This window comes from Buteo buteo, chromosome 7 (genome assembly GCF_964188355.1).
Source record: "Buteo buteo chromosome 7, bButBut1.hap1.1, whole genome shotgun sequence".
NCBI classification, from domain to species: Eukaryota; Metazoa; Chordata; class Aves; order Accipitriformes; family Accipitridae; genus Buteo; species Buteo buteo.
The window spans coordinates 41,328,875-41,341,767 of NC_134177.1; the positions used below are offsets into that span (position 1 = coordinate 41,328,875).

Sequence of the window (12,893 nt, forward strand, 5' to 3'; positions counted from 1 at the left end):
AATAGAGTCTCTGAAAAAGGCAATGTACCTTCATAAACATGTACAATTTCACAAGAGCCATTGCCTCTGGGTTAGCAGGTCTTCTCCTAGCTAGTCATTCCAACACTGCATGCCAGGGGCAGTTCCAAGGAGTTCAGAGTTAGCGACTACCTGGTGCCTTACAAACTTCCATAACGAACAGCTATAGATGCTTGGAGTTTGGCTACCAGTAGCTGGGGCAAGGGAGAAGGAAGGAAGACTCACCTCATTCTGTAGATTAGAGCAAAAAAGAAGCTTAAAACCATTTGCTTTTGCCAAACGCCTGAGTAAGGATGGCTTGGTCATGATGGCAACAGTCTAAGAGACAGCAGTGACCAACTGTACTGCCCTTCTGCAGCCATACCAGTTACCAGTGCTGTTGTCCTCACCACTGGCAACACCATATGGTGTATTTAGGCAAGTATGCAAGGACAGGATTCCTTATATAACTGAACTTGTATTTAAATAATGGTGGCTGGCACATGGCCCTGGCAACATATGGATCACGTTATCTCTCTTATAAACAGGTCTGGAGCAGAGCAGAAAGGCTGACAGCCTTGTGCCAGCACAAGCATCCTTGGGGCACTCATGGAACCACACCTGTGTTGTCAGGTTGGCACTTCACTTCTAGGTCCACCGTAGACAGACAGAGCTTGTTGTTCTCTTGCAAGGCTGCTGGCTCTTTGGGGCCCTTCATGGAGCTCCCCACACTGAGACGGCGCCCCACAGTTGTTACTTGCTTGTAAAACTGTTTCCCAGTGATTTTGTGGTCAAATCCCAGCCAGCTGAACTTTATTTTCACCCTGTTGGACAGTAAAGAGCATGAGAGCTGCAACACAGGGTGAGGAATCAGAGGCAGCAAAGTTGCAGGAGTCAGAAAGGCTATGTGTGGATTTAAGGCACTAGTTTCCATCTACAAAGCCACAAATGGTCTAGATCCAGAGCACAGAGATACTTCCCCCAGGCCAATTTGGCATCGGTCAATATAGAAATACTTATGACTACTGACAGATCATTTTTCCTTCATAATTCCTATGCTTTGGAAAGTTCCACTTTCTACAGATGTTCACCAGTCAAGACATAATGTTAACAGCAAACATAAATCCTCAGCCTAAGAAGTGGCAGCCATAAACAACATGCAAGGGAGTTCCCTGTCCTCTCCTCTAAATTAGTTGTGCCATCACTTTCTAGAGGATTAAGAATGGGATTAGCCCTCAAGGCCAGTCTAGTGGACACTTACGAATAGTCCATGTCTTCTGGTCCTGGGAAAGGCTCCAGTGGCCAGTTGAAGAAACAGTTGAGGAAAACTAGTCCTGCACAGCTTGCCCAGACAAGCAGAATAAGGATGAAGGAGACCCCAAAGTCATATATAACCTGGAAATCAGAAGGGAATATGGTTTTGACTATAAGAGCAGAAAGATACTTCTTTGAATGAGGTCTGAGAGGAAGCTGTGGGAAACAACATGCTACATTGAAATGGGTTTAACTCAAGTGGTAACAAGGAACAAGTCTGTGATGGGCAGGCTTAGAAAAAGGTGTATATGCACATCTTTAATAGCAGCTATAGCAACAACAACAGGACCTCCAACTGGAAAAGCATGCAGCTGTATTGCAGATGACTGCCATCAAAGGTTTTCATCTAGGACCTTCTCCTTGGAAAGCCAGCAGGAACTTCCCTGCACACTTGAGACTGGCTTACCTTTACTATATCCCCCTTATGCTAACTCTGCAATGAAACATCTCTAGTTCAGAATCACTAAGTGATCTACCAAGGCAGCCCAAGTGACCATCTCTTCTGTCCCTTTGTTGCTGTTTGCTAGTTCTGAACAGTGTTCAAAGCCAACCACCTGTGACAATCACACAGATTAAGTATACACATGTGTATTAAAATCCATATATATGCTCCTTAGAGCTTAAAAAAGCAACCTTCCTTTAAAAAAAGATCTTCAGTTCTTCACTTTTACTTGACACCTTTAAAATTTTACTGCCTATTAGCAAATGGACTGTTCTCTTCGCAGTATTTGTGGAGTTCTTGAGGCAGGCACTTGGGAAGTCTTCAACAGACAGGAACTGAATCTTGCAAAGGCACATCTCTTAAGAGTGCTTTAACAAATAGTCCCTCTTTCTTTCCACATTACTGCTAAATGGTGCAAGACTCCAGCACAACACCACCAGTCATGAGTCATGATCCCACAGCCTCACCTTGATTCCTGGAAAAGTCACAGCAGAGGAAGCATAGGAGCCAATCATCAGAGCAATGAACGTGGAACGAAGGTCACCAAACATGTTGGGCAGCTGGGGAAAGAAAAATTGGTTGAAACAGGCTGCTGCCAAGGGAAGGGAAGAAAAGGGAAGGAAGCTTTCTTGAGAAGATATTGCCATTTAGGATTAAGACTCCTGGATACCAGAATTTGAAGCAGCCAGTTTTACTCAAGAATGACTTAGCTCTTTCAGGATATTGCTCTGCAGGTTGCATTGGTGTCTCCAGTGTCAGGGAATGTCTACAATCCAAGATATATGTGTTTAGTGACACTGCTTCTTTCCAGACTGACCACATACCTTGCATTGGTTACCTTTAGCACAGGAGCGTTTGCTCCAGCCCTTGTGCTTTCTTTAAGAGTTCCTTACCCCAAGTCTGTAGCCACCACCTCTTTTCCTCTCCAAAAAATATGTGCCCAAGTTCTCTACATACCACCCTCTTTTTAGTCAAGAGTTGTTAGACACAGGCTGTGATTGCTGAACAGTCTTTAACACACCTGCAACACCCTGAACTGCCAGGATTGTTTATGCACCTTGGGTCAGCACCCAAATCTTTGCAGTAGACCAGAAAGTTCCTGTTATAACAAGAAAGAACAGCCACAAACATGAACTGTGTTGCTGTTTGCATTTCCATTTCTAGCTAGCTCCCTGGCTACTTCTGTGAAAGGAGACTCTCTCTCTGAGAGGGGCTAAAGCTGGTCATTTCTGCATCAGTTGGATGGCTCAGATGCTCAGGCACGCTACCTTGGAGCTACATGCAAGAAGGCAATCACAAACACTAGATATCCAAGGCTTTATTGCCTGGTATAGCTACAAAGCTGCTAAACTCTGCAGCAAGAAGCAGGCAACAGCATCTCAGGTAGCTATTCCTGCCACCCACCCCACTTCACTGCCTGGGCTCCTATCAGGTGTCATGGCATTGCTAAGAGCAGACCAGGCTGGTTCTGCAAGGATCTGTTGGGAAAGCAAAGCTCTCCGGAGGGACAGCTAGAAGCAGCTCACAGCAGCCACTTCTGCCATCTCAACAGCAAAAGCACTCCCAGGCTGGCTCTCCAGGCCCCGCTTCCACTCAGGACCCAAAAGCAGAGTGGAGCAGGCAGAAAGAGCTGCGAGACCTTCTCACTCTCCTGGGAAAGGAGGAACTCCCTATTTTTCTAAACAACCAGAAGTGAACAAGTTTCCATCACTAACTAATGACAGCCTGCAAACTGGAAATTACAGGGAGAAGCTTTGAAGTTGTAGGCTACAGAAAGCTCAGCCGATACCTCCTGAAGCGGGTCAACAGGCAGAGATTCTGCTGCAGGCAGACAGATTTCCCTCCCACCTCCTTTTTTGGGTCACTTACTCCCCAGATTCACTTGGGCATCACTACCACATCAGCCTCAGAGGGCCTCAAAGCAGGACACTGCGGGTGCCTTCTAGCACTGAAAGCTTAACCAGCATTTTATCCGTTTAAAGATGCTGCTGAACAAAATGATTCAGAGAATATTAGACCGAGTCTGAGCAAGCAAATGCTGTCATCACATTCCCCTTCCACTGCTGAAAAACAAATCCATCTTTCCCAGGAGTAGCATATAAGGCAAGCAAATCTGGCTTGTGTCACGGCAGGACCAGCGTGTTTACAACTGAAGTATTCCTGTGCAGGAACACTCTAGGATCCATCTGGCTGTTTATCATCCCTCTGTCTCACTGCAGAGCTTCCTATGCAGTGCAGTCTCCAGGTCCTCAGATAACCCCAGCCAAGGAACAGCAGCAATGATGTGCTGAGCCTGATGCTGCTGGTGAACCCCGAGCAGACACACACGGCAGAGGCAGAAAACGCTGCACTCCTCTGCAGCGAGGATCCCCACACCCATCCCCAGATCCCTGCATGCGGGAGAGCTGCCAACAGGCTGCTTTCAGGAGCTGCGGACAGGAAACGGCAAAGGATCCAAAGGTCTGCTACCAGGCGCAAAAATCTTTTATTGGAAGCCATGGCCTAAATACACACCGCAGAAAACAGCATCTGCAGAATACAATATCTGCAGGTTGCAAAAAGGCTAGTCACCGTCACCAGGAAGGGCATTCATTTAATGTCAAATACCCCAAACCTAAAATAATCTCCAGAAATTACAACAAACAGCTGCTCCTGCTGGGGAGCTCAGAGCAGGGCAAGAGCTCCACAAACACAGCTGCTTCTTGGCTCAGGCTGGTTTTCCCCAGAGCCCCAGAGATCACAAAAAGCCTTTTTCATACAGCAGACAAGCAACTCCCAGGTGGATCCTCCTGCTCTGAGGGGTACTGGAGACAGAGCAGGCCTGAAAGCAAGCAGTCATGTCTAGGAAAACCCAGTTCTGCTTCTGCCTCAATGGGGACAGAAGTCCTAGAAAGCCTAGAGATTTCCTAAAATCCTATTTGTCACCAAAGCAGCAGCCAGATTAAAAAAAGTTGGACATAGGAGATTTAGGGTCTTATCCAACCCAGTCAAAGAAGAAACTGCAAACACTGAGCACTTGGGAGAAAAAGAAATCTGAGACTACCTGGAGGTGCAGAGCAGGGCCAAAGGGAAAAAAGTAGTCCATAGCCACACAGAAAAAAACCTCTCAGTCTCCAAGTGCCAGCACTGGCAATGCCTCTGCAGGTCTCATCTAAAGACCAGCTACTAAAATAACACACAATATTTACTAAGGCATTTTCCACACTGTCTTTATAGCAGCAAGTATTGGGGAAAATGAACCATAGGGAGAAAAAACCCAAGCCACAGAACAAGTGGGCTCTCTGTATTTCTGCCACCAAAAAGATCTGATCCTCATTCTGTTCTTAACCCTGCAGGCCAGAAGGGGCTCCTCCACTAACTTCTGCCCATTCTGGTATGACAGCCCCAATTCCACAAGACCTACAATGACAGAAACTCTTACACCTCCTGTCTAAAGGCCAATAATACTCAATATTTTATTAACTCTATGCCCCATCTGAAAGATACTAATTTAATTTTGCCATACCATAACTGGTTTTTTTCTGGAGTCCTTTATTACAGGTATTCAATCCTAAATTGATAAAATAATTTCTTCTTGCAGATTATTATCCCATCTGCCTTATGGTGGGTTTAAGACCTTCGATCATTTTTTTATAATTTTTCAGCTTTTTCCTGGAGACAATCCTTAGATATCACAAAAGATACCACAGTAGTCTTACCAAACCCAGTTTCCCTCCTCTTGCAAGGACTATTTGAAAGAACAGTGGAAAAAAGTCAAGGGATTGAGAACTAGACTGCTGGAGAATGGTATTTTTGTTCAAGCTAAATTTTGTTTTCCCTATCAGAGGTATATTTGGAAGTTATACAGATACTAAAAATATGTTCTCCAGGAAAGCCTCAAACTGCCCACTTTGTCCAAAGCATATGGAAATTCCTGTTCATATTCTGCCACAAAAGATCACAGAGCCCTAAGTTTTCCTGGTAAATCTGAGCAGAGAAGATTCCCTACACAGAGATGTCCCCCTGCTCCAATTAAAGGGTGGTGTTTGTAGCAGAAAATAAGAGCAAAGCAGCTGTAATTCTTTGAAAGGAAAACAGGACAGAAAACAATCTATAAAAGGCTCTTTGTGGTAATTTATCACACATGTTTATTTCTTTGCATGAAATAGCTTCGGAGCAGAACCAGCGCCAGATTCCTGTGTTGCTGTCAGAGCCACCAACACAGATCTGTTTCCATTTCCAATCTTCACTTATATTGGCTAAGACCAAGTCACGAGGCAGAAATCTCCCCTCTGCATTTTAACAACAGGCACAGTCTGACCTTGTTCCCAGAACTGGGAAGAGCACCACTCGCTCGCTTCCCCTCCTCCCCAAGCCACAACGCAAGACACCCAGGAACGGCAGCTTGCCATGGCTCTGCAGCTTGCCATGTGCCTTCATGATACCCTGGGGACTTGTTACTGCAAAAGGCTTTAAACCCAAGAGGCAAAGCTTCATGGAGCACTGACCCAGGCTGCAGTCCTCGGAGATCCTGTTTATCCCTTGCACAGGCACTGAGGACCCGCATCTCCTGCCCTCCCATCAGATCACACCATGCCCACGCAGCAAGCGTCCCGGGAGGTTTCAGCAGCCAACGAGGCCCCACAAGCTGCAGCATCCAGGGAGCATCCCGACCCCACACGCTGCAGGGGCTCCCTTCATGGCCACCCTGCTACGAAGCAGCAACCGTAACTCGCCTGGGGTGGCAGAGGACCAGCTCATGCACCAGAGGGTTTGACCCATTTCCTGGAGCGCTTCAGGTCACTCGCAGCTGGCAGGAGAAGGAAGTCACCTTGCTTTGTCTTGTGCGTGCACGTGCGCGCTCGGCAGCCCGTGCCTGTGTCAGCCAGAACGAGCTTACTTGGCACCAGAAGTTGATTAGAGCTCACCGCCTCTGTGTAACGAACATCCTTAAAAAGACCTTTGAGCCTCCCCTTTCGGCGCTTGCTTCATCCTCTCTTGAGCACGATGCAGGGCACGGTGCGTGCGAGCCACACAGCCTAGAGCCCACAAGCCACGGACTTGTCATCCCCATGTCCCTCCCTTACCACACTCCCTGTCTCCATGGGCCACAGATGGAAGGGACCCACAAGAGATCACCACACCACCGCAGAAGATAGCTCTTGACACACCAACTGTGAGCACCCAGCTGGCAGGCAGAACCACACAGGGACAAACAGTAAGCTGCCAATGAGTAAGATATACCTGCTTCTAACAGTCACCACCACAGCTACGCTGTGATGCAGGTGACGAAGTGCTTCCCTCCCACTTCAGACTATTTTTAATCACATTCTCATGCCTCAGGTACCAAAATGCCTCTGTGCAGCTCTGCAGGGAGGCACAAGCAGCTACATCTGAATCTGGATTTGAGAAGTCGGGCCCGAAGCGGCCTCAGCTCTTTACAAAACACACTGCTGTCTGGAGGGGATGGGCTCCACCTGAGGTCTCCCTGTGTGAACTCACAGCATCACTACTTGCTTCAGACCTCCTCAAGGCTTGACTCTCTTCTTGGAAGAATTGACCTTTTTCCTGCCGCTGTACTTCCTTAGTGCTACGGAACTAGCTCACTAATGAGGGCACTAATAAGTGGCTTTGCTTACTTCTTCTGGTGCTAAAAGCCACGGTACAGCCCATCCAATACATTTCTGTCCTATCCTTGCTCTCCCTCCTGTCATCACCAGTGGCTCTAAAATAATCTGTGACCCCTTAATAACCACCCAGAGAGACAATAACCAATGCTGGCAGCAGCAGGATGGGAATCCTCTCCTGTCCTACAGCAGTACTATGTGCTCCTCTCTTCCTCGCTTTTATTTGAAGCGTGGCAGGATGACATTTTCCCCATAGTTCTTTGGGACCAAGGCCAAGGCTTCCAGTGAAGAACACTACATATGAAGGAGACACGACACCAACATCGGCACAGAGTTTTGAAAGCTTTGAGTATATGAAAGCAACAGCAGCAGCAACATCACAGTACACACACTGATCTGTAAAACCAGCCTCTGCCAAATTTAGGTCTCAGGAGTTTAGCCAATGTCTGAGCCTTGTTCAGCCACTGTCTAAAGCCTTGGGAAATTAGAGGTAACCTTAACAGAAAGTTTTACTGCAACAGCAAGTTCAAGGTAATGCGGTCCAAATCTGAAAGTTTTCAGCCACAGCTCAAGAAACATCAGGGCTTCCCAGACTGTTTTCTGGGAAACCTTCCACCCAGCCCTGTTTCAGCCACACTGACAAGGATCAGGGTAATGAGGTAGAAAATAAAGCAGCTACTTGGAGGACGGTACTGCTTCTGTCTCCAGGAAAAAGAACCCTAAAATGTAGAGATCCAGCTGACAGTTGTTGACCAACACTTGCAATATAACCCACGGACTAAACAGATCTAAGCGGGCTGCACAGATGGAGCTGGGTACGTTCAGCAACACAGCATTTCTAAGGAAACCTGGGAGAGACTCTCACCCTTCTGAAAGCAAGAGCTTCTGTGCTCAAGAACAACCATTTTCCTGGGGTGAGATGCAAACTGCGTTTGCGTAGAGCTGGTCATACCCAGCTGCAAGGGTTTGTGCCCTGCTGATTCTTCCTGCAGTTATGTCAATGCTAAACCCAGTGCAAACATGTCCAGCCTGTGCCAGGTAGCTTAGCACGGCACGTACAGGCGTATGACAATTTGAGTCCTAGACAAAACCAATTCCTTTTTTTCCCCCCCACCTTCAACTGAGATGCAAGGGGCAGGTAAAAAAAAAACAAAACAAAAAAACCAAACAAAACCACCCCCAAAAAACCCCAAACGACTGGGGGGAAAAAAAGCCTTAGAATAACCACCTAGTATTCAGCCTTTCAGGTAAAAGGGTGACTGACCCTTTGTACCAAACAAAAACCATGCTATTCAAGCCACAGGCAAAAGATCCACTTTGTTCTTTCCTGCTAGCCCAGCTCACAGCCATAGTAAAAAAATAAAATAGAGTCAGGTAATAACTCTTCACTTACCGTAAGCGATGTGAAGGTCATGCACATCCCACCAAAGCCATTCAGAGCCAGCGCAATGAATATCAGCACAGACAGAGCTGCAACAATAAAAAACACCCTTAGCTTTTACTGGGGTGGAGGGGGAAAGAAGACAGAGCCCTGAGCGCTTTGGTCCTGACACGTAAAAACCTTAGTGGATCAACACCATCAGGACGTGCCACGCTGTTCCTGACCCCAGTGCCTGTCTCCCCAGCCACACAGAGCAGGAGGACCAGGGCTCTCCTCCAAGACAGAGTTCAGGATGGGATCATCTCTTTCCAGGATGGAAGGGTTTCTTTTCTCTAATGAACAGACTTGCTGATGCAGCTTGTCTGAATGGATCTTAAAAGGAAGATTTACTTGAAAGAACTGGATTTAAAGTGTCACCTCACTATCTGGTCTTGACGAGCAAGCTCCATCTATCCCTGGTGTGAAATCTGATTACACATTGTGTGCTACTACCTATTTCCCAACCGTGAAAAAGCCATGAACTTGTTTGGAATTGCTCCGTTACAGGACCTGGCCCTGCCCAAACGCAAAGCTGAGAGACCTAGCTATCTCAGACGTTTGGCCCTTGCAACGCTCTCCACTTAGGGTTGTGAAACACCAGCCCTCCCCAGAGTCACTTAGCTCCCACAGGCCAGCAGACGCTTGGCTTGTGTCCTCAGCAAGACCCCAGTACAGCACTGGAGGTATGACAGTCTGGAGGTGTGACAGTCAGAGCATGCAGTGCCATGCACGCTTGTCTGCTTCCCCCCCCAAAAACCCCAAACCACAGCCCCAAAGCCCTCCCGGCTCAGCAGAGAAATGCCTACTTACAGTCTGGGTTACTGGCACCGTACGCGATCAGCACACAGGACACAGCAAAGCAGGCACTGAAAGGGAACCAAAACTGTGAGTTTCTTACATACAGCCTCACATGCATTAAATTACATATACTTCTACCTCCTCAGCACCTTGTTAAGCAAGCGCAGTATCGTTTCTGCAAGCGGGAGGGAAGCTGGCAATTTGGAAAGAAAAATCCAGGGAAATACCCAAATATTGCAGACAAACCTTGCGCAAGGGCTGAGGCAGCAACCTTTCCTCCCAGTACTGACGCAGCTCTTGCTGGACCCAAATTCCCTACCAGTTTTCCAGCACTGAGCTTTGCCAGCCCTCACCTCAAGGTGACCAAAGACAGCAGCAACCTTTGTCCTGAGACCCAGCTGTGGTCACAGCACTCACAGCCTTTACCTGCTCCTCTCTGGTACGGTCACAGAGACTTCCCCTGGTTTTCCCACTCTGCCTACAGGCCGGTTTGGTTTCTGGTACGGTTCAGTGCATTAAAATTCAGCAGTGCTGGGGTCTGCTGTGCCCAACAAGTCACTAATCCCTACATGCCATGATAGAAGCAGCTAACGACCTTGCAATTTGAGGCAGAAAGTGACATATGCCACATGGCAAAGAAGGGCCCTAGAAGAGGCAGGCAGGACGTGTTTATCCCCGAGTTAACTCCCCAGCTTGCAAACAATGATGTAACATCTTGGGTTTGTGCCTCTCGGGACATAGCTCCCAGCTCAAGGAAAAAGCTACCCTCCCTGACTCAGAAATGACTCCACTCTTCCTTCAGGCTCCATCTGGCCAGGGAGCACAGAACAACACTGGAGAGCTGAAGTGTGGACATGGAGTCCCAGGCCCTTCCCTTATGGAGCAATTCGCTGTGCTGGCTGAAATCATCCCAGAGCTGCTCCAGTGCCCTGTGCATGGGCAGCAGCTCCCAGCACATCCCATCCCCATTCCTCATACAGTTCCCAAGGCTGCAGGGACCCCACAACAGGCAGAGCACCCATCTGCCCCAGACAAGGTGGGAATTCGTCCCTCAGCCCACCTGGGGAGCCCAGGACACCAACCTGCCAAGCAGCCGCAGCTTGCGAGGGCCGTACTTGTCCATGACAATTCCTAGGGGCAGCGTGATCGCACTGAGCAGGAAGGACCCAACGGTAAAGGCCAAATTCAGCATTTCATCCTGGGCGTTGCAGGAAGGCCATTTGTGCTCTGGAGCCGTGCTGTTCTTGTGTTCAGGACTGCTGGTGGTGTTTTCTACACGGGATGATAGAGGATCATCATTACAGTGTGTTAGGATGAGGCTTGCAGCATTGCAGGAAGGAGGGAAGAGAAAACCTCGCACACAGGGTGCCACAACACACTGGGCATACACCCTCCACACTCCATTTTTTGTTATAATCAGTGAGAAATGGAGAAGGGAAAGAAGAGCAGTAGAAGGACAAGGGCAACCTGATGAACTCAGCTGGGAGCAGGAAAAGGATGCGCAGGCACCCAGGGGACAAGTATCCCAAGCAGCAGCAGGGTAACAACCTAGGGACAGAGATTCATTACTTTATGAAAACAACTATACAGCAAGGGCCTGGCAATTACAGGGGACTAAACCCAGCAGACCCTTAAGCACTAATACAAAAATAAGGTCCTCCTAATCTACAACTGGCATGTTCTCACAGATCTTTTCCCTAACTAAACTGGGAGCAATAACTACAGCCAAATCAGTTATTTCAGGTCCAGACACTGGGCTGACAAGGCCTGGCACAGAACAACAGCCTGCTCAGACAAAAAGCTTCCTACCCTCACTATGGGCATTGGGATGAGGAATGGCTTTGGAGTAGCCACCCTGCTGCCCGACTACTCTGGCTCTGAAAAATCCTTCCTGGATTTAACTACCCTGTTCCCAGGAAGGCTGGCAGCTCACCTGCCTTCTCAATTTGTTAAAGGATTGATGTATGTTTAACTTCTGCCCTGTAATTAGCATTTTCTATTCTTTCCAAGTGGGTTTTGGCCATACAGGTCAATTATATCTCCAGCTTTCTGTTCTTGCCCCTACATGAGGAACTCCGCACGCAAACTCCCACGCTGAACAGAGCCCACGTTGTGTAAGAGACACAAACAGGACAGTTTAAAAAATAAAAAAGAAGTTCCCTTTTCTTTGCAGCAGCAGTTTTATTGTCTCATGTCAACTCTGCTCCTGTTACAAGCCTGTCCCAAGGTGGCTTACAACTCCTCAAGCGAGCACGTGTGCCTTTAGACTTTCATTAACCCAGAGCTCTAGCACACTCCACCACTCCTCCTCCCAATGCTTATCTGACTTAGAAGTAACCTTTGCTGGTATGACGCAGCACTTGCTTTCTTACTGCTGCTGCAAGCCAGTGACAAAAAATGCTCTCCTCCATATTTAATAATTGATCTGACAAAGTTCAATATTAAAGGAGGAACAGAGAAGTCACGCACATAACCATGTGCATGAAGCAAGACTAGAGATTCCCAGTGAGCCCTGGTTAGTTAGTTAATTAGCAGGAATCCCTCACATACAAGTGACTTCACATTCACTGCTTAGTGTGGCTTGTGGAGGAGATCCCCTTGGCTGCTCTTGCCCTCTCTGCATCTCTGGAGATCACACAGCCCCGTCTTGCAACTCCTTCCCTTTTACCCAAGCCTCAGCACCATTACAGTTACTGGTTTCACCCTGGTTATCCTAGCTGGCCAAAACAACCCTCCCAGCTTTGTGTCCATTGCAAACAAATCACGCTCCAACTTCCAGACATCAGGTATTAGCAGGAATTCAGACACTGATATCTGAGGCTTACGAGCTGCCTGCAAACCTTCCTCTGTCCCCTTGCAGCACTCCAGGGAAGGCGCACAGCATTGCTCTCCATTTACATTGCTCTCAAAAACACCTTTACTAAGATGGTCTTAAACCACCTGTGAGCAGTGATGACTGTTTGTTCCTTCCCTCTGCCACGTGCTCTTGACGGATAACTTAATCTGTCCCTTCTCTTGCCCTGCTAGTCATAGATAGCCAGAGTAAGCAACAGCGATATCCCCAAAAGACCACATGTCCCATCAGCATCCCTTCTGCAGGGAGGACAGCACTCCAGCCTGAGGCTCCCAAGTCACATCCTTAGAAGTCAGTCCTGGATAGACTTGGGAGACTCTCTGCAGTTTTCACACTACTTCTCAATCTTTTTCATCTATCTGTCCCTCACAATCTCCTCTTGGTGTGGCCCAGGATCTTAAACACTGACTTCTGACAGCATCTCCATGAGGCAGGCACAGGCACACAGCTTCACCCACAGCA

The 12,893-nt window shown here is 47.9% G+C and overlaps 1 protein-coding gene across 3 annotated transcripts in view; it reads right to left on the minus strand.

The window, feature by feature from the left end:
- Positions 1–12,893, minus strand: part of SLC43A2 (solute carrier family 43 member 2) — a 34,643-nt gene that overhangs the window by 14,164 nt on the left and 7,586 nt on the right. For all 3 annotated transcript variants that reach the window (XM_075032644.1, XM_075032645.1, XM_075032646.1), the window contains 6 exons: positions 10,660–10,849; positions 9,590–9,645; positions 8,753–8,829; positions 2,221–2,313; positions 1,259–1,392; positions 619–821 (listed from right to left, as the gene is read on the minus strand). In XM_075032644.1, the coding sequence (XP_074888745.1) occupies positions 619–821; positions 1,259–1,392; positions 2,221–2,313; positions 8,753–8,829; positions 9,590–9,645; positions 10,660–10,849 (753 nt within the window). The remainder of the gene's footprint in view (positions 1–618; positions 822–1,258; positions 1,393–2,220; positions 2,314–8,752; positions 8,830–9,589; positions 9,646–10,659; positions 10,850–12,893) is intronic.